Source organism: Orbicella faveolata, unplaced genomic scaffold, assembly GCF_042242905.1.
Source record: "Orbicella faveolata isolate gen_17 unplaced genomic scaffold, um_ofav_v1 contig_26, whole genome shotgun sequence".
Classification (NCBI taxonomy): Eukaryota; Metazoa; Cnidaria; class Anthozoa; order Scleractinia; family Merulinidae; genus Orbicella; species Orbicella faveolata.
In genome coordinates this window covers 21,351,642-21,372,197 of record NW_028301554.1, presented here as the reverse complement: position 1 = coordinate 21,372,197, position 20,556 = coordinate 21,351,642, and the positions used below count along the sequence as shown (strand labels likewise).

The 20,556-nt window shown below is 38.4% G+C and overlaps 3 protein-coding genes across 3 annotated transcripts in view; all 3 read right to left on the bottom strand.

Moving 5' to 3' along the window:
• Nucleotides 1-8,803, bottom strand: part of LOC149108511 (uncharacterized) — a 37,668-nt gene extending 28,865 nt beyond the window's left edge. The window contains exons 1-10 of the mRNA XM_089295074.1: nt 8,588-8,803; nt 8,333-8,441; nt 7,787-8,008; nt 7,413-7,526; nt 7,128-7,199; nt 6,323-6,460; nt 3,643-3,893; nt 3,278-3,377; nt 2,945-3,040; nt 1,414-1,688 (exon numbers count right to left, since the gene is read on the bottom strand). Of these exons, the coding sequence (XP_089151200.1) occupies nt 1,414-1,688; nt 2,945-3,040; nt 3,278-3,377; nt 3,643-3,893; nt 6,323-6,460; nt 7,128-7,199; nt 7,413-7,526; nt 7,787-8,008; nt 8,333-8,441; nt 8,588-8,734 (1,524 nt within the window). The 5' untranslated portion in view covers nt 8,735-8,803. The remainder of the gene's footprint in view (nt 1-1,413; nt 1,689-2,944; nt 3,041-3,277; nt 3,378-3,642; nt 3,894-6,322; nt 6,461-7,127; nt 7,200-7,412; nt 7,527-7,786; nt 8,009-8,332; nt 8,442-8,587) is intronic.
• A 557-nt stretch (nt 8,804-9,360) lies between these two features.
• On the bottom strand, nt 9,361-14,384 carry LOC149108510 (uncharacterized). The gene is made up of 8 exons (XM_089295290.1): nt 14,037-14,384; nt 12,071-12,264; nt 11,549-11,724; nt 11,248-11,420; nt 10,849-10,929; nt 10,205-10,380; nt 9,784-9,856; nt 9,361-9,488 (listed from the first exon to the last, which is right to left on the bottom strand). The coding sequence occupies exons 1-8, from the start codon at nt 14,230-14,232 to the stop codon at nt 9,361-9,363; spliced, it is 1,197 nt and encodes a 398-aa protein (XP_089151416.1). The 5' UTR covers nt 14,233-14,384.
• Nucleotides 14,385-17,057: 2,673 nt separating this feature from the next.
• LOC149108509 (uncharacterized) lies at nt 17,058-20,243 on the bottom strand. Its single transcript, XM_089295289.1, has 6 exons — nt 20,234-20,243; nt 19,740-20,126; nt 18,756-18,949; nt 18,263-18,438; nt 17,978-18,150; nt 17,058-17,242 (listed from the first exon to the last, which is right to left on the bottom strand). The coding sequence occupies exons 1-6, from the start codon at nt 20,241-20,243 to the stop codon at nt 17,058-17,060; spliced, it is 1,125 nt and encodes a 374-aa protein (XP_089151415.1).
• Between the last annotated feature and the right edge of the window lie 313 nt (nt 20,244-20,556).

The following is a 20,556-nucleotide window of genomic DNA, read 5'->3' as shown; positions in this document are numbered from 1 at the left end:
CTGTATTAAGCGGACCCCATATTAAGCGGACACCCTCTATTAAGTGGACACCAGCTTAAGTCCTAAAATTTCCTTCCCACAATTACTGTAAAATAAACCTGCATTCAGCGGACACCCCTGTTAAGCAGACGCGGACACCAATATTAAGCTATTTTGTTGCACAAAACCTGGATTAAGCGGAAACTTCAAGGGCATTTTACTTCTAAAAGTTCAGCTGAGACTCCTTTAACATTATCCAGCGATACATACATACATACATTTTATTTCAACTCGAATTATCAGAGTAGCTCTATTGAGCTAACATCTTCGAGAAAGAATAAAATAAAATAAAAATACATAAATCAATTAAATGATCCAAATACAATAATTGAAACTACCACTAATACAATAAATATAACTACTACTAAAAGTTCATTTTCTTTATGACTGTCTTAAAATCTTTAAATGATGTTATTCTTTAAGCGATGTCGTTTTAAAGGTAAGTGATTAATCCAGATTGATGCATTGACTGACTGGACATTCTCCTATGAGCAGTGTTTGATCTGACAGTGTGTTAGTGTGATACAAAAGAGTTAACAGTTAACTACTGTTGCACAACATATTAGAACCTGCTTAGATCGGACATCATGTATTAAGCGGACACAAGTGAGGGTCCCAAGGGTGTCTGCTTAATGCAGGTTTCACTGTATTTGAAAGCATGGAAAATTTTCAGTATGACTGTTGTTGCTCTTGGACCAAAAATCTTTTCAAGAACTCGTATTCAAGGCATTTAAGAATGACAATCACAGTTGTTTATCGCCAGCAGGTCAGTTCGAGTGACCGAAATTCATTTCTCTTCAAACTGAAGCTACTTATTTTGAGACGATGACGACAACTGTGAATGAAGTCAACAACGATGTAACAAAGGTACCGGATGAATTTATTTTTCGTACTGTTTCAGTTGCTTGTGTTACTGCCGAACTCGATGTGTAAATTGATTCACATTCGATGTCAGCTTAGATGTAAGATTATTATTAAAACTACGGCTGCATACGTGTATGTAAACGAACAATTGCGTCTGTGTTTTTATGTTTTAGTCTGTTATTTTGCAGTTCTTGATATTGACCTCTAATTATATTATTAAATTATACTAAATCAATTATTCGCCTCATGCGCAGTGAAATTGGTGAGCATTTACCTCGACTTCGTCTCGGTAAATATTCACCAACGGTCACTTCGCCTTCGGCGAATAATTGTTAAATAGAAACTGGTTTAGAAGCAATCATTGAAAGAAAATTGACAATTTAAGGTATTACGAGTAAATGACATAACGTACATTTTTCGAAAATCTCTCACTTCAGCTATGCAAGAGAAGTAAACAATCATATTTTACTTGGTGTACGACCAGTAAGTAAGTTAGAGGTTTCTTAATACCTGTGAGTTAGTGGAATTTCTCGATAAGGGTATCTGTGTATACCGCGCTTTATCTGTCACTTCATCCGCAAAAAAAAGCACCATTGCTTGGTTTGATGTCACTGTCCTCAGTAACAACATCAACGACGTTGTATACCAGTCTCGAGCATCAGTAGCGCCAATGAAATACCAGAAACGTAAACACTTCCATTCGTAGTAATGGACGTTGATGACGGGAGATGAGAGGGAGGAACGCGAGTCAGATGCTCCAGCAGGAAGAGAGGCAACGAATCCACCTGATAACAGAAGGTAACACGGTGCAATAGTTAAATCTTACCACGCGTTTTAAGAAACACTGATTTCAATTAGCCAAGCGTGTCTATCAGTTTTGATAGACATGTCTGCCGCAGTTCCTAATTTAGGGCCCATTTTCCTGACTCATATTCATTAATTATCGTACTATTCGTCAAGAATCAACCTGTCTCATCATTGTTTGAAACAAAACAATTTTTTTTTTATTCACAAAGAGAGCAACTTCTAAGGACACTGTTGTGCTGCAAATACGAAATTGAAATGAGTTGTAAAAGGGGAATTAATTTACACGAAGAAATTTGAAAAGTAGACGCTGGGCACAGACTGGGACTTTCTGTTCACTAACGCACTGAAAATACCAAAATCTCAGAACACACAAAAACTCTTACCTTGTTTTCTCTTATCTACGGGGATCAACAAACGCTTCTCGTTTATTTTTTTTAAAACTTATTTATGCATTCTCCGTTAGGGTCGATTTACACGGTACGACTTTGTCGCATACGACAAGCTTACGACAGGCCTACGACATGAACTGTTTTCGTGTAAATCAAACCTACAACTCGCTTACGACTGTTGTGTACGTCAAAAAAATGTCGTAGGATTTTAAAACATGTTTTAAAACGCTGCGAGAATCGTAGCCGAAGTCGTTAGAAAATGACGTATTTTGTGACAAATTCCTATTGAGCTGGGGGCGAGGTGAAGTTTCCTTGCGACAAAATGGCGGACAACGTGTTGTTGACTGATTCAGATGAAGACGTTTCTCGAAAAGTATTGAACAGATTAAAGCGAAAAACATCTCTTTAGAAAGTCTTTTCAAAGCGCAGGACAGCTAAACTATTTTTTTGCTGTTTGTTAGAACTTCCACTCCGAAAATCCAGGTGCAAACTTTTGCATATTTAATTTTGTAAGTGAAAATGTCGAGCGCGTGTAAATGGTCTTAAGTCATGTCGTAGGTCCGTCGTAAGCTTGTCGCATGCGATAAAGTCGTACCGTGTAAATCGGCCCTTAGCGTGCTCACTGCAATAAGGTAATTTCTGCCACTAGTATCTAATCAGAAACGAATCTTGCAATTTTTTACTTTACTCATCTTGAACTTCAAGTTGATGGAGTCATCACCTTCGTGTTCGGTTATTTTTCATACTTGAATACTAAAACACCCTTGAGATGAATATGTTGAAAACATACAACTACATTAATACCTTGTGACTAAGGAAAACAGCATATGTAGACAACATCTTACCGGAAGTTTCAAATCTCTCTAAGCGTATTTTCAGAACCCATCCCTGTTCAGCATCCCAGTCGCACATACTCTCTTCAAATTCGCAGTCTGGACTTGCTGGAAAATGACACCAAAAATCGTTACTGCTGCCGTCGGGGGAGAGGGGCGGGAGAGACAAATACCTTTTCAGAGTCAGCATTTGCGAGGTTACTAGACACTGGGGTGTTCATGATCAGTGGGAATACTGCAAAGTGATTGGAGCTGCCAACAAACGATCGCTCTTTAATCTAATGTGATTTGCCAAACCTGGAATTAAGGAATTATCTATTTGTGGTTTACGTTTTAACAACTTACCCTGTTTTATAATTTCATCACATACTCCATCCATCACCGTTAAGTCATCCACTGCAATATCACCTTTACTGCCATTACCGACTGTTCCTTCTATTACAAACTAACCGAAATACAAACAAAAAATGTCAATAGTTCATTAATTCAGATAGAACGTTTCCTAGCAGAAACCTTTTTAGATAAATTGGAACAAAATTACTTGATTACAGAGTGTTCTAGCCATTTTATAAATGACTGATCCACCAAACTACAATATCACCGTAACTAATTGGAGGCTTTTTTAATAAATTAGACAAAAATGTTCACGTTACTTTCCATTCCAACGTGAGGGTAACGTTCAATATTTACAGGTAGCCACCCGAACTTACTTTATATGAACTCGGACTATTCAGAGCCGTCTGTCCAAATCTCCAACGGTTTCCTTGATCTCCTGACAGCCTCCAGACGAGTGTTTCTGATTGGTTAGTTTTGACATAGATGCTCAGGTTGCCAGTATCTGAACCATGCATGTGATACCAAAACTGAACACAAACGTTTTCACTGGGTTCAAGATCGTCACTTAACAACCTCGCCTTGTCTCCGGGGTTTTTCTGAGAAGTTTCAATGAAGATATACGATCCTGCAAAATAGGAATTCTGTTATAGTCTACTTATATAGAGAAAGACTTGTGTATTTTTGTGTTCTTTGTCAAAGTCGGCTGCAAGTACACCTTTTGCTGTACATTTACAGAAAATATCCATTCATTTGTGTTCAAATTTGTTTCATTATGGTTAATATATTCTCATTATCACCAATATGACATTCATTTGCGCGTAACGAACGTTCAAGAATAACATTTGCATAGGTATTAACATTCAAAATCATCAAAAGATAAACAATATCTTCATTTGACATTCATTGGCTGTAGATGTATTTTCGTTTTCGTCGAAATAAAATTCGTTGTCACGAAAGGACAATCATTTACATTTTTGGACAATCCTTTTTCAAGAAAAGACTTTCAATAACACAATTTGCATGAGCACTCACAATCAATTGCATTATTATACAACCATATCCGTGAAGGTGACAGTCTTAAGTGTAGTGAGACAGACGTTACCGTGTTTTCACCTAACGTTTAGAGAAAACAATAGCTCATTAGCGTAATTTTTTTGAACAGAGATATCGCGCCCAATTTTCCTCGAAAATTTGATTATAGAACTAGGGACCGTATGTACCTTTTTTTAAATCGTATTTCCACAATCCTCCCCTTGCAGATATATGTAAATTCAGCCTCTTACGAACCTTTTTCCCACAACTCAGAGGGCGCACTACAGTATACATGTGATAAAGTAACAGTTAGATTTCCCCACAAATGCCACGAAGAAATAGAATCCCATTTGAACACAGCGAAAGGATAATCAGGGCCTTGATGTGGACAATGGTATCGTTTCATGCAAATATATTTGCCACGATGCCTCAATAGTGAGGCAATTGAGAGATAAATTGTTCAGCAAATTTGACATTCTCTCTTCCAAAAATAAACGTTATTATGGCTGTAATGTTTGTCTCACCGCACTTAAGATTGTCACCTTCATGGATATGGTTGTTTAATAATGCAATTGATTGTGAGTGCTCATGCAAATTCTGTTACTGAAAGTCTTTTGTTGAAAAAGGATTGCCCAAAAGTGTAAATGATTGTCGTTTCGTGACAACGAATTTTTTTTCGACAAAAATGAAAATACAGTTACAGCCAATGAATGTCAAGGGAAGGTATTGTTTATCTTTTGATGTATTTCAATGTTAATGCATATGCAAGTGTTATTCTTGAACGTTCCTTACGCGCAAATGAAGGTCATCTTGGTGTTAATGCGAGTATATTGACCATAATGAAACAAATCTGGACTCAAATGAATGGATATTTTCTGTAAATGAACAGCAAAAGGTGTAGTATCATTTTTCAGTGCTAGCAGAGAAACAAGAGAAAAAGTTGGTCTTGTCGTAAACCAAGATTGTATAACTAGAATACAAGATAAAGATAGCTTAATTCGAAGACTTAAGCTTAGCCAAGGAGACATCACACGTTAGTGACGCTTGTCCGTCTAACGCACTGTTTTTTCTTCCTTTTTTGTACCACTTTACTGTTCACTATCATTGTAACATTCTTGTGAAGCAGTGTAAAAATATTAAACTTCACATATTTTAACAAAATTTATTAAACTTATATGATAAATTTTGATAGTGAATAGGCATGAAACGATTACAGGTAGAAAACATTTATGGTAAGTTGGCAGGCAAATGGAACAATTAGTTAATTAAGGTGATTCCTCACATTTGCATTGCGCATCCTTACAGTGCATAATTTATGGCGTCATTAGCGCGCGTTCGTGCATGCGCACATTGAAAACATGGCGGATTTGCCTTGGTATTGAGTTCTGTCAGTTGAAAAATGGCTATAGCTCACTAACGAGCTCGGGCACCCCAAATTTTTTTTCAGTCATTTTAATCAACTAATCATTAGAAAAGACTGACCATATTTCTATTGTTGAAAATTGAATAAATAAGGAAAATAGCAGCTGCACTGTAGTCTTTTCTCTTTTGCAGTTTGATAGCCGTGGCAAGCAATTTGGTTCCAATATTTTAACAAGGACTCAGCTGTCTGTCAAAATCAAACTTAAAAAGTTTATTTGTGTCCGACACAAGTATTGACTGTAGTTTGAGGCGCGTTTTCATGAGTCTGGGCTCATAACGAGTTTACAATAACTTGGAATGCGTTCTTGAAATAAGCATTAAATAATGCTAAAATGGGACATTTTTAATGCCTCACAGCTCCTTAACGAGCATGGGCACCCCCCTTTTTTATTTTATAATTAAAGTTCTCATATGATAAATATTCAGTGGACAAAGTTTGAACAAAACTCTATTGGCAGTTTTATTTCAGGGGAATTACCTAACTGCTTGAAATTGATAACGACAATAGCCTTAGCAAATAATACCCCTAATCGCTCGTTAGAGAAATTTGTCATTGGTTTTTTACGTTACAATTTTTTTTAAGTTTGTGACTTCTCTTACCATCTTTATCAAACGAGGTGTGATCATAGCACGGTCCAGTATTTTCTGTTAGTGTTTGGCCTGAGTCCAGGGTCCAGTGGAAAGTGGCATTCCCATCAGATTTCAATCCGCACAGTCCATTTTGGAAACTGCAAAGACCTGTTGGAGACCAGTGGCTCAATGGGGAAAGTTTACGCACAGTATGAAACCAAATCAAGGATGTGCAATGCGAGATCAATTCCATCCTGTCATATCGAGATCTCAACGGATGACTTTCAACAAAAACAAATTGCTAAAGGCAAGAAATCGTCTTCTTGATAGACGATGCTTGCAGTAGTAAACTAGAGACTAGCTTATCAACAAAAAATTGAATTCCTTGATTTAACAAGCTGCTGCAAAGATTTCAAGCAATAGCAGCCTGGAACGGAACTAAAATTTATGGATTAGAAAGCCTCAGGTATATACAGTTCTGCTTCGTATTTCATTATATATTCCTGAAGTACAAAATATTATTACTCGTTTGTCACTGTTGTAATAGGTGTCCATGTCATAGTCACACTGTATTTGTTGGGTATTACTTGCAAAATATATGTTTAATTTAACAAAAAGAAATTCAAGCTTTTCCAAATCATGCTACACCTGACAGTGGCATTCCAAACCATCTTTGCAAATTGGTCAATTCATTTGCAATGGAAGGCGGAAAGGTGATACATGATAAGGAGGAAGTATCCTTCGTTGACCGAATACAGTTAAATAAAAAACTGTTTGAAAAAAAACGAAGAAAGGAAAATGTTAAATGCGAAGCAGTTCAGTGAGTACATCTTACCTCTGAAAGATTCACATCTTGTGGGCCCGGTGGAGGTACATGCTAAATTATTAAGGTGGCACTTTCCAGACCCTGCAAATGAAAGGATAGGCGAAAAGCATATACAAACCCACCTTATTTATGTATAAATCTCGCGGGTCTGGGTCAACACTACAAAAGTAATTTCGACTAATGTTAGCACATTCTGGTTAATGTTACAGGAATGATGTTCGGGTAAGTCCCTGTAAATGCAAACCAAACGTTCAAGTTTTGTTTCTTTTGGCTAACGTGCTACACCCGACTCACCACATACAGAAGGTGTATTAGTTCCGTCCCTGCAGAAAGCTGTTTGAGTACATGTTTTTGACCACGAAATACAAGACCCATCAACACAATGATGACTAGACGGGCACGGATTTCCTGAAATGTAATTCGAAAACCATGAGAGTCAAATGACGTGCTTAAAAACCTAAGACAGTGACCTCGGCCAGGTCTCGAACCAAGATCGCTCGATCTTTAGTCCAGCGTACAAACCTGGTAAAGTCACTACATCTCCCGCCCAATATACACTGTGCCTGAAAATAAGGGCGAAAGGCGTTGTGTTTGGCTTGGTACAATTTCTTGTGCCGCATGAGAATGTAACCTAAACCCTAAACCCTTATTAAAAACAGCCTACTTACGGCAATTATTTTCATCATCTCCGTTAGAGCAGTCGATTTTTCCGTCGCACACATCTGTTACCAGGAGGCATCCTCCCCCCTGACAGCGAAACATGCTGGAAGGGCATCCACAATCGTCTTCGTCTGATTTATCTTTACATGCAAAGTCGCCGTCACATAACAGATTCTTCTTGACACATTCGCCATTTTTGCATGTAAACTGCTTATCGCTACACCTGAAATCTGAAAAGTTCATTGAATCACTCATCTTCATCGAAAAACAATCCAGATTGCTATTTTTGCTACATTATTTATTTAATTACGAACTGAATAAGCCACTTCACTTACTTTGGATACTCAACCGCTTTAACCTTTAAGTGTGCAAGTGTCCAAGTTAAATAAACAGTGTATGTCTATGTCCATGTCCGTGTCCGTGTCCGTGTCTATGTCTGTTTACATTCATCAGTAGCATCTGACCACGCTACAGTTGAGATTCATTTCTGAGTCTTTGTACAGTCACTCACGAAAGCTTATCAAAGACAAGAGAAAGAAGTAACGAGTCAGTACCTGGTTCAGCAAAGTAAGGTCTTAAGGAACAGTTCTCAGTCGTGACAGTGACGTTATCGATTGCTACATTCATCTCGTCATCAAGAAAACCTTCTCCCTCAAAGATTATCTACAAAATACGAAAAAGAAAAAAATGTGTCTCATAGAAAACTAGACGGTGATTGTCAACCATACAAGGTCTTAGTGACATTCATTTCAAAAGCTATTCACACCCAAGGTCTTAAATGACACGTGAAAGCGAAATTGTTCACGAACCTTAATTCCTACAGCGCCTGGCCAAGCCACTTGAGCATCTGACCATTCTTTACCGTGGTACCCAACCATCTGCCACACTAGTACCGATATTTCTCGTTTCGTGTCTCTGAGGAAAACCTTTAAATTTGATTTTGATTTAGTGGGCATGAGGTAACTAAACCGCAAACACACGCCCACAGATTGATGGAATGGTTTCCATGGCAACAAAGAGCTTTCCAAACGTGCTTTGTACGACTTATCAACATAAGCAAAACTACCTGAAAGAAGAGACATTGTTTCGATTAGTCACATACTTTTAGAGGTAAAAACGTATACATTTTTGTTCTTAAGGCTCAGTCAAACGCACGCAACACATTGCAACATTGTTGCATACGTTCGGCAATCTTGTTGCAATATGTTGGAACGTTTGTATGGTCCAGAGTGGCCAAATGTGTGCAAACATAACCTCCTTTGAAGGTACTCCACCAGTGGGTCAGTCGCTTTCCATGTGAGATGATTGATTGTATTATATCTTGTCATTCATAACGCTCAAGATATAGCCTAGGGTAGCCAAGTCTTAAACAGAACAAAAAGTCAACTTCATTGTCCCTTACACTCTAGATCATCAACAGAGTTTACGGCTCATTTTTTTAGTGTAAAGAAAGTTATTAATCCAATTTACAAGAAAAAGGTTTGTTACAGAAGAACACAATTTTTTTCAACTTGAAGGTCAAAGCAACAACAGGAGAATGAACGTTCCACACAAACACAAGTGCAACAATATATTTATAGATTCAATTGTTCAACTTGCCTGGATATTGAATGAAGGCGCTGTTTAGCGATAACTTCCATTTGTCTTTCTCAACAACGCTGGTCCAACCGCAATATCCAAGGTCAAAAGAACATTCTTCAAGTGTTGCAGCTGACAACGAAATAAACCGGGTGCATCATGTAAGACCAGGGAGTTTCTTCCCTATATGTCAAACTCTGGAGGGAAACCGTTTTTAAGAAAGAGCAGAACCAGACAGATACAATACAATCACAATACAATACAATCCTTTATTTATCCACGTAACATTTAGGAGTAATAAACTCGTTAAAACATGTGCGTGCTAAAAAATGGAAACAATAAAATATTTATTAAACTTAACTAATATAGATTGTCGTTAACTGTCCAGGAATTTACTTTCCCAACGCCGTCAATAGAAATCGTTTACCTTGAATGTGAATATGTCCTAGCACTCTCTCGCCAATAATTTGCTGTGAATTGTTGACAGATGAAAAACTGACCTGTTAAAGAAAGTTAAATCCGAAACAAATGAACACAGTGCGTATTCAGTCTCCTATGTTGCGCTCACTTATAATTAATTATTCATCCTATTACAGTATTTACTCTCTTTCTGTAAACATCATGCAAATAAAATGCAAACAAAGCAGGGACGAAGAATAAAAGCAACTAAACCCGTAACTCTTGATCATGACTTTTGTATTCTAATAACATCACCAAAGTTGTTCATCACCTTTTTCATACTATTTTTCCACAAATCGTCCTGGGTTTCGTAAGCTATCTCAAGATGATCAAGTCGGAAACTCTCATGACCAAGTTTATTTTCTACACAACAACAGGTAATAACAGACCTTTATTGCAGAATATCCAGGTTGTCGGTCCGTGTTAAAGGTAGTTGTGAATGATGTGTTTACACAAGAAAAGTTAAGCGCCGAATTCAACGTTACATTTTCTCCAAGGGTTGAGATGTTCAGTTCCAACGGGCAATTCGGGCAATATACACCTTCACAGCAGAACTGGTAAAAACCTGTTGTGCAAAATAAAACGATACGACACGACATGGGTTTTATATCTCTATAATAATGTCTGACGAATATTTTGAAATTTTGAATTGAACTAGAACGTGCAAAAAATCGAAAAGTTCAAAATGAAGGTCACTGGCAAATACAAGTGTTAAGGAGTGAAATTCTTGTTATCAGTAAAAGAGTGGTATTGCGCTCTCCAGCACGAGTATTATTATCTGAGGAATCTTAGGTACAATTCTACAATTAGAACAATTAAAAAAAATTATTTAGAATATTCGGCCTTGGGCCTCGTCAACTAACACCTCATAGAAATTGACAGCGAATAACCTAACTGTTAATTATTTTTTTCACTTCAATATCTACAGAAGTCTTACTACCTTTGATGTTAAAGACGCAACATATCGTTAAAATTTCTTCCATCGTTTTATCAATTTATGTTTGACTGGTCTGGTTTGCTCTAGGGAACTAACCTGAAATACGAAACTTTGATCCAACGACAGCAGACAAAAGCGTTTCATTATCCTGCAGTGTCACCTTTAATCTGCGTGTTCCTGTTGAAAATTCAAGTCCAAAAGAGAGTTATCGAAAAAATGACATAGTTGGGTATGCAATCGTACAGAAAACCCTCTTGAACATTGCTTAAAAGATCTTATATAAGTTAAAAAGTGGCAAGATATTGTATCGAGAAGACCTTTTTCCATCTGTGCAATTCCTCAACGAAAACTAAACTTGCTAAGTGGATTGGTTTCTTGAAACGGATTTTCTTCAAAAAAGTATATCACTAAAGTCATGACAGCCAAGATTTTCCTTTCTCTTAATAATGGTAAATGCATTGTACATTTTAAAATAAGAACCCACAGCAATGTTACCTGGTTGAGTCCGAAAGAGTCTTGTTCCAGGAATAGGGCGTTCATACTCTCCATTTGGTTTGCGCATGCCCACAGCTGCGTGGTCTCTTCCCCAACGCTCATACATAAAAACCTCCATTTTATAAATACGACATTCGTCAAGAAAAATTGGTTGCGACACTTGTTGTGGGTGCCTTTAAAACAAGAGAGAAAAAAGGGTAAGAAAGAGTAAAAAGAAACAATTAACATCCCGGATAACGTAAAAAAAAAATATTCAAGTTAAAAGAAAAAACTCTCAAGGTCACATTCGTGTGGTGCTCACTTGTTCCACTGAAGATGCCCGGTCCATGATTTAAAAGCAATGATTAGCTGCTTGGTTAAGCTCTCCTCAGCTTTCGTGTTCTGGCTTTCTGTGCCATACTCATCTACATCGTACTTCCACAACTCACACCAATCATCGCACGACACGTAAAATGTGTAATTGCCACTATCAGGGACCTGTAAAATTATATACACTTCATAATTTCAATAACAAGAGGAACATTGTGTATTGACTGCTACTTTCCCACGCTAAATTCTAGTTGTAGAACGACTCCGTAGAAGTCATTTTTAAGAATCTTCTTCGAGAAAGAACGAAAGTTCTATGGCAAACGGTGCTAAAATACTATATAATCTCTTTCCAAATCACTTCCGTTGTTCGTATAGTATCAGTTGCCATCTTAACCCCAGCAATAATATCAGTTTGTAAAAGGTTAAAGCATATCCAATAATAATTACCCGAGACAAATACAAAGAAATTACCTACTTCTCATTTATTACACTTCAATGGGAAATCGAAGTTTACCTGTAGGTAGCTTGTTAATCGTTGAACGTAATTATTTCCTACGTCGACTGGTGCATCAAAATCGCGCAACTTCATCTGGCTTTGAGGTGGAGTCTTGAAAACGGGATGTTGGCGTATGGTTGCCACTCTGTTCAGGTCCATATTAACTTTATACCACACTTCACGCAAAACTCCGCGAGCCTGTCCAATAAACTCTACCACAGACAAAATGTGAAACAACTCTTGAGGTGTCTTGTAAAAAACACACTATAGTGCAGGTACAAAACTTTACCGATAAACATACATAGAAATTACTTTTTAGCATGACTAGACTAACATGTATGACATACAGTGTATATGTCACAAGTGTGACATCCATGTGTCCCGTAAATGATATACATATGTCACATGCGTGACATACATGTCTCATACGGGTAACCTTCACAGGTCACATGAATGACATATATATGTCACATGCGTGACATCAGAGAGTCATATGCATGGATGACATCCTAACAATTACAACGTACACGTGAATCAATGGACATGAACGTTGCTCCTAAATTCTTAGTTTAAATTTCTATAAGAAATTTGTCTCCTCCGATATACATGGTCGCGTAAAATCACACTTTAAAGCCCCCCCCGGATAAGTGCGTTCCTTTTGTGTTTCTCTACAAACATCCAAATTTTTAATCGAAAGTTATAGGCGTAAACAAGTGGCTGTGGAGTTTAGAACAATAATTATAACGATACCAAAGGAAGAAACAAATCTTCATGCATACATATCAACGCGATGAGGTTTGTTCCACAGTTCATTTACAACACAACTGTTCAACGACAATGTTTTGGAGTACGGTAACATAGCAAACAGCTAGCTACAATCCGGCAGTTTTCTATCACGCAAATTTTTGTAGCCTCCTACAATGAACTCTGAGCCTTCCATATTCCTTTCCTCACTTGCGCTTTGTGCTTCTTGCTCCCGTAACTTTAATACACACATGGTAATTCAATTCCACCTCCACAGTAACCCAAGTGCCCTCCGGTGTCTTCCTTGCTTCCCCAGTAATTTCACCCATCATGCTTGTCAGTATCCCGTCTTTTAAGAATGGACAAAGAACTTGCGCTAACGCATAGGGCGAGTGACGAGTCAGACGTTGACAAAGATGATGATGACGACGAATTTGAAACTGCAGTTGACTGTTTAAAACTGCAGCTGAACTTTGTTAATGATTGTGCTACTGCGGCCTTAGTAACCACTTAAATTGGAGCTATGCAAACTATAGAATTGTTCTGAACATTGAAATACAAATACCGTATGAACTTTGTTAATTCTACCTAAAGGACCGTTTCACGGCAAACAGGCAAATTGATAACCTTAAGGCTTGTAGATTTTAGACTCCCTTTCCAGTTGGTTCAGTCACATTAGTGTTTTATAGATGTTTTTGAAATAAAATCTCCGTTTATTGTGAGGACCAATAAATGTGTTATAAATGTAATAGCTCCAAATGTAATGGTATGTTAGCTTTAATTCGTTTCTCAGATACGTTTTATCTCGTCGTTCCGAAACACTGTTTTTTACTTAGTTTATATGCCCCCCGATATAAGCCCTCCTCCCCCCCCCCCCGCTTATAAGCCCACCCAAAACCCCATATGAAGTTATATAAGCGCAGGGCTTTAAAGTGGGATTTTACGGTATACGAAATACGTTATGTAACGAAGAAAGGCATCAGGTAGCAGGCAAGGCAGGTCTTCACGCTTCAGGTCTTGTAATTTAGGGGAGGAAGAGGAAAGGAAAAACGGAGGACTGCAGAGGGCTTTATTCCTCGTTGTCAAGATTTTTTCTTGACTTATTCTGAAAACTTTTCAGCAGTCAAGAATTGACTAGCCAGACTAATAATTTTCAAAGAGTATTCATAGTTTATACACTGTATTGACCGGAAAGACTGCTTGTAAAGAAACAGTTAGGAGGTAGCCACGTGTAACTCACCAAACGTTTTCACGACAACTTGGCACAGAACTAGCGTGACATCATCCCCAATCAGCGTCACTGTCACGGAACTGCCGCGCGCCGCTGGAGAACAGAGAAATTTGTAGTCCTGAGTTTTCCCACCATATTCCATGGATTCTGTACACGTTGGATCTAAACCGGTTGGACTGGTACTGGATACAGTGATTTTGATCATGCCAATGTCACGTGAACAGCAATCGATTTTATCGGTGATTTCAACAGATTCAACATACAGTGTTTTTTCAAGGGTTACTTGCCACCAAGGGTTCGACTCCTAAATGAAAGAAAAAACAAACAAACAAACAAACAGACAACAACAACAACAAAAAAAAACGTTAAACATTAAAAGTGAAAAGAACTTAACAAGCAACTTAGACCACGCTTCAAGGTGGGGAACATTGGTCCCTGCTCCACCCACGGTGGAGCATAGGTGGAGTATACACAAAGAAGCAAAGATGATGGCAGTTAGATTTTAGCATAGGATGGACTAGGAAAGGCCTGCTCTTTTGGGAGGACAATACGTCGCATGATACAATGGTACCATCCTTGAGATATCCGGACCTATTCCCTACCAACAGACCTTTATTAACTAGACAACTTCAATTACCTAATAGAAAGAAATAAGAAAAACAACTGTGATGCAAATAAAAACATTACATTAGTGTCAGGTGATCTACATTCTGACGAAGGGTAGTTGAAGAAGTGAGCAAGGAAAAAGCTACCAGTTGAGAGATGGAGGACAGGAAGCAACAAAGGCAGGGTCAATCTGAAACAAAGGGATTTTACTAAGTGGGGATTGGCCGAGAGTAGAGCTGGGGCAGAGCATGCCATAATAGCGGAGCTCCGGCGGCCGAAGGGCCGCCAAGCGGAGCCCCATACTCATATAGGAAAAAAAAGGAAACCCGTAAATCGATTTTTTCATGGTTATCATGGCTAGCGGCATTGCTCGTGGGCTCGTACGCACGACGACGGAGTCACACAAGATGGAGGACATACTCCAGCGAACAGGTTGAAAGAGTTTATAGCGTCCTACTTTAATATTGGACATCCATGTTATGGTCAATTGACCCCTGTCAAAACAAAGTATCCGCTGACCAGTATTACGTAACCATATCGCAGGCTCAAGTTTAGAATTCATCGAGGTCACTTGTTTTTGGAAGTTGACCGCGGAGTCAGGTTAAGTTAATTTGTTGTAATTAGGGCCAGACTGTTCGAAAGCTGCTTAATTCTAACCCCGAATTAAAAGTTAACTCAAGTACAAATTTTTCTTGTTTTGGAGTGGAATGTCGTTCGTAGTGGTGTACCCCAGGGGTCAATATTAGGACCGCTTCTTTTTAATATTTTTATGAATGATTTGGCCTATACTATAAACTAGAGCAGCTTATTAAGCTTTGCAGACGACACCAATTTACATGCTTCAAACGAATGTCCCCGCGCAGTAGAAAACATGATTAACCAAGATCTGTTCAATGCCACCTCTTGGTTTAAACAAAACGGAATGATCGCCAACCCGACAAAATATAACGCCATGGTGTTAGGAAGTGCAAATCAGTGTGGCATCAGCATCGAATGTGCGGGTAAAGAGATTCCAGTATCCAAGGAGATAAAACTACTGGGCATAACTTAGACGAAAAACTAAAATTTGATTCACACATTGCGGACGCAAGGTGGGGAGCCAAATAAACGCTCTAAGCAGGTTAAAGAACATTCTACCTTGCAAAACGAAGGAATCCTTGTGTCGAGCTTTTATTTTACCATATTTTTCTTATTGTAGTCAGGTTTGGTATCACTGTGGAAGAAGGAATATAGAAAAACTGGAAAGAACAAATGCGAGGGCCTTGAGATTTGTGTACAGCGACGAGATCTCGACGTACGAAGCGCTCTTAGGGCGTATCGGATCAACATCAACCTTAGAAAATCGTCGCACTCAAGACATGTTACTGACTGTGAACAATATTATTCAAGGCAGGGCTCCATCCAGTTTCAAAAATCTTATAACTGAGAAGAGAACAGCGTACAATCTTCGCGGAAATTTTAATCTTTCCATACCTAAAGTGAACACTACCAGATATGGTCTTTAAAAGTCGTGGCGTTATGCTGCAGCAAAGCAGTGGAATATGCTAACTCGTGATATTCGTTTCATGGCAGGCTCAAAAGACTTTTTGAAAAAGATTCGGCAAACTGATTTTCATGTTTAATACACTTTGATTATATTTTATCGCTTTTAGCTCGTTTTTTTTTTTTTTTTTAAGTGATTTTTAAATTACCTTGATGTAAATACCATTTTTTAACGCTTTTATAATGTTGTACATTACTTAATTTAAATCGTGGAGCACCTGGAAACTAGCGAACAGCTAAGTGTGTACTTTTCCACGTTAAATAAAGTATGTCTATGTCTTGTTTTCACATGTTTTTCACTGCTTTTGTTTCGTGCAGTTTGAGATTATTAAAACTCAAAACAGAAGGCCAAACAATATACAGAACACCTCACCGCAAAGTTACAAAACTCAAATCAAAATTCTCGCTTATCCTGTGTTAGCGTGATCGCGCTTTGAACAACCCGGCCCAGGAGCTCCGCTTTTAGGCCTTGCTAGATCTATGTATTAATGGGGTAAACCACTGGGAGCTTTGTCACACGAGTTTCCATACAGAAACAAATATTCAAAATAGTCAGACATTGAATCTGACCTACTGCATACTAACGGACGTGATTTGGCAGGACTGGCTACGAGCCAATAATGCTGTGACGAGGATGTGAAGCAAACAGAACATCAATCACAGTTTAATTGATTAAACTTCTAATAAACTGATGGAAAAGAAACTATAACGCCTGTAAGGAAAAGCTGACACGGTACACTTTGTCTCCACCATCACCGCATGCAACACTCCCACCATTTGTGTTCATATATGACAAGCGAATGTTATGTTTGAGGCGACTGTAATGAGGGAATGTGGCCGAATAGTTTAGGCCGCTGGTATTGTAATCCGGAGGTCCTAGCTTCAAGCCTCCCTCTCCTCGGTTTCGTTTCGTTTATTTTGTTTCATTTGTATGTTTACTCTTGCACAATTTCTTACCTTTTCGGAACGATAGCAAGTGGCGTAAGATCTATCAATGGCCATTAGGGGATCAAATGGTAACAGAACACTTGACCTTTGTGTCATATTACTCTGTGACAATGAACTTACTGCATGAAAGAAAGTAAAACAAAAATAAATACAATGAACAAACCAATCACAACGCATAATCATAAAGCTTGTCAGGCAACTGCGCTATATTTACGGTGTCTTGATACAGTTTTTTTGGACCATACCAAAACTTTTCAAACAGCTTGTCACTAGTCTTCTTTTCATTAGATCAATGTGAAAGTTACACCGGCAGTACTTGAAAATGGATTGAAGTTTGGTATTATGTATTTCCTAAGGCAACCGATATTTTAAAACCGGTTTAACATGAATTTTGCACGAACCAAATGCGATATAAAAAAGTTAATATCAATGTCTTAAACTATGTAGTATGACAAGTAGAATATGCAATTTCCGAGCAAACGGAGGCGAACTACTCCTGTAAACCCTTCTGGAATTGCGTCCCACTTTCTTGTTGATTAAAACATCAACATCTCATGGAAAATTGTTACAGTTGGAAAGATTTAACTTTGGAAGGATTTAATTTAGCGCGAAAAAACTTTAGCCGCTGGACGCTTCAGAGTAGATAAAGTACGCTTTCTCGTTCGGATTTCCCCGTGGATGACCAAGAGAAACTTTTTCAATTTAAGTAATTCTTTACCTAACGCTAAACTTGCCCCATAGAATCTTTTCAGTCTTTTCTTGCGTCGCAAAGCACTAGATTCATGACAGTCAAGGTTTCTTTTAATAATGGTAAATACATGGTCGGGTTTAAAATAAGAACACTGCAGTGTTACCTGGTTTAATCCAAAACAGTCTTCTTCCACGAATAGGGCGTTCATACTTTCCACTTGGTGTGCGCATGCCCACAGATACGTGGTCTCCACGCCAAATTTCACGCATAAAGACCTCCATTTGATAAATATGACTTTTGACGAGAAAAATTGGTTGCGACATTTGTTGTCGGTATCTTAAAAAAGGGAGACAGAAGGGTAAGATAGAGGAAAACATCCCGGGTAACTGACGTAAAAATATTCAAGTTCAAAAAGAAACTTTCAAAGAAATGTTTGTGTGTCGCTCACTTGTTCCACTGGAGACGCCCAGTCCATGCATAAAGAGCAATGATTGGTTTCTTGGTTAAGCTCTCCTCAGATTTCTTGTTCTGGTTTTCCATACCAAACTCATCTACATCGTACTTCCACAATTCACACCAATCATCGCATGACAGGTAAAATGTATAATTACCACTATCAGGGACCTAAAAGCAAGGAACAGAAACACATATGTGTTGATTGCTGCGAATACTCAACCAAAGTTTTGTTGTAATACCACTCCGTAGGCGTTATTTTCATAACTCTTCGTCGGGGAAGAACGTGCCATTCTTATGGCAAACGGTACTAATTAAAAATCACTTGGCAGTTGCTGGTATAGTAGCAGTAGCATCCTAACTCCCAACAATAATGTTAGTATTCAAAACGTTAAGGCATAGCCAGTTGCCCGACAGAAATACAAAGAAACTGCTTCTCCTTTACCACTTTTTTTGAAGCGCGTTTTAATGGTAAATCGAACGTTTACCTGTATGTAGCTTGTTAATCGTTGAACGTAATAGTCTGCTACGTCGACTGGTGCATCGAAATCCCGCAAAATCATCTGGCTGTGAGGTGGAGTCTTGAAAACGGGCTGTTCGCGAATAGTGGCTACTCCGCTTTGAAGGTTATTTACCTGATACCACACTTCACGCAAAACTCCGAGAGCCTGTCCCGAAAACTCTACAACAGACAAAATATGCAACAAGTAGTAAGGGCTACTTTTTAGTCGTCAGATTTATCTTGTAAAATTTATCCCCGACCATTCAGAGGACCATTCAGCATGACCAGACCAACATCTATTACACGCTATATGAAAATGACACGTGCGTGACATCCATGTGTTCCATGGATGGCATACACGTATGACATGCGTGACATCATATGTTGTGTGAAACACAAAATGTAAAAAAAGAAAGGCATCAGGTAAAGCAGGTCTGTTCGCTTCAAAGGTCATTGAGTGAGAAACAAAACATGTAATAAGAAATGTAGGGAGCAGAAAGGAAAGGGAAAACGGGGAACTGTGGAGGGCTTCACACCTCGCCGCCCAAAAAATAATAATCACGCTGCCAGACCCGAAACACACATTTAATGTTGATTCTTTCTAAAAACGTTTTAGAACTCAATAATTGACTAGCCAACCTAAAGAGGAGGTAGCCACGTGTCACTTACATTGTTTACCAATGGTTTTCACGACAACTCGGCAGAAACATAGCGTGACATGATCCCCAATCAGAGATCAAAGATTATCCTTTAAGGTTTGGGACAGAACCCTTCTTTCTAGGAACAACATTTTTGAACATGCGAGATAAACACTCTGAACTCCAGTTTTGAAGCATCCTGGACGCTGAAATAACTTTTCATAATAAAAGTAGAGTCTTGTCTCGATTTTTGATATCCATTGAATAACCGTCCAGTCATTCAATTTTCCTTTTGGAACCTGCTTCAAAAAATATAGGAACTTTTTCCTTACCTTCAGTGACACTGTGAGCATAAAAAGAGAATGTTTGTTTTGCTTTGCAACAAATCACATTTCCGTGATCATAGAGGCTAATCATTGGTCCATAATTACTCCTGTCGATCAAATAAACTCTCCTGGAATTACTTCCCACTCTCTCCTTATTTAGGAGGACAACATCTAATGGAAATCTGTCATAGCTAGAAGGATCCAACTGTGATGTGACAAAACTTTCACCGCTTGAAGCTTCAGAGTAGATAAAGTATGCTGTCTCGTTCGGATTTCCTCGTGGATGCCCGAGAGTGAATCGGAATTCTTCGAAGTACAGACTGTGTTCGGAGGGTTGAGTGAAAATTCGAAAGTCTTTGCCATTGTAAGAGTACACGTAGTATATCGTCTCTTCTGCAAATGAAATATCCAGGAATAAAGAAATGCATTGAGTAACTTTATACAATCTGATTTCTAAATATATCTAGATTAATATTAATAGGCGTAGTGTTGCCATTTACTCGCTGACATGGACAACAAGATTCACGATTAAAATAAATAATCGTAAAGACACAGTGCTACGCTGAAAACGATGCAAATCAACGCAAAAAATACCCAAAGTTAAGCGAGAAACAGGAGAACAAGTTAATTACCTGTTTGGTTAGTTGGCAGACGCGTTATAAGTTAATTGACAACATGCAGATATAAGCAATTCTTGGGGTAGTTGAAATGGACTGAGAAATCGATACCGTGAAATAACGGTAGGTACACTATTACTACCTGTTTGATTACAAGTTCCTCTTTCAAACGAAAGGTCGTCCAGTGCTGCATCCCCCTTATCACT

Excerpts from the sequence above, each read along its gene's own strand:
- LOC149108510 (XM_089295290.1), bottom strand. The coding sequence starts at position 14,232 with ATGATCAAAATCACTGTATCCAGTACCAGTCCAACCGGTTTAGATCCA. Across the intron at positions 10,381-10,848 it reads ATCAAAGTTTCGTATTTCAG|GTTTTTACCAGTTCTGCTGT; the intron begins GTTAGTTCCCTA and ends TTTGCACAACAG. Across the intron at positions 9,857-10,204 it reads CTGGATATTCTGCAATAAAG|GTCAGTTTTTCATCTGTCAA; the intron begins GTCTGTTATTAC and ends TTTCTTTAACAG.
- LOC149108509 (XM_089295289.1), bottom strand. Across the intron at positions 18,439-18,755 it reads GATTAACAAGCTACATACAG|GTCCCTGATAGTGGTAATTA; the intron begins GTAAACGTTCGA and ends CCTTGCTTTTAG. Across the intron at positions 18,151-18,262 it reads GGGCGTCTCCAGTGGAACAA|ATACCGACAACAAATGTCGC; the intron begins GTGAGCGACACA and ends CCCTTTTTTAAG.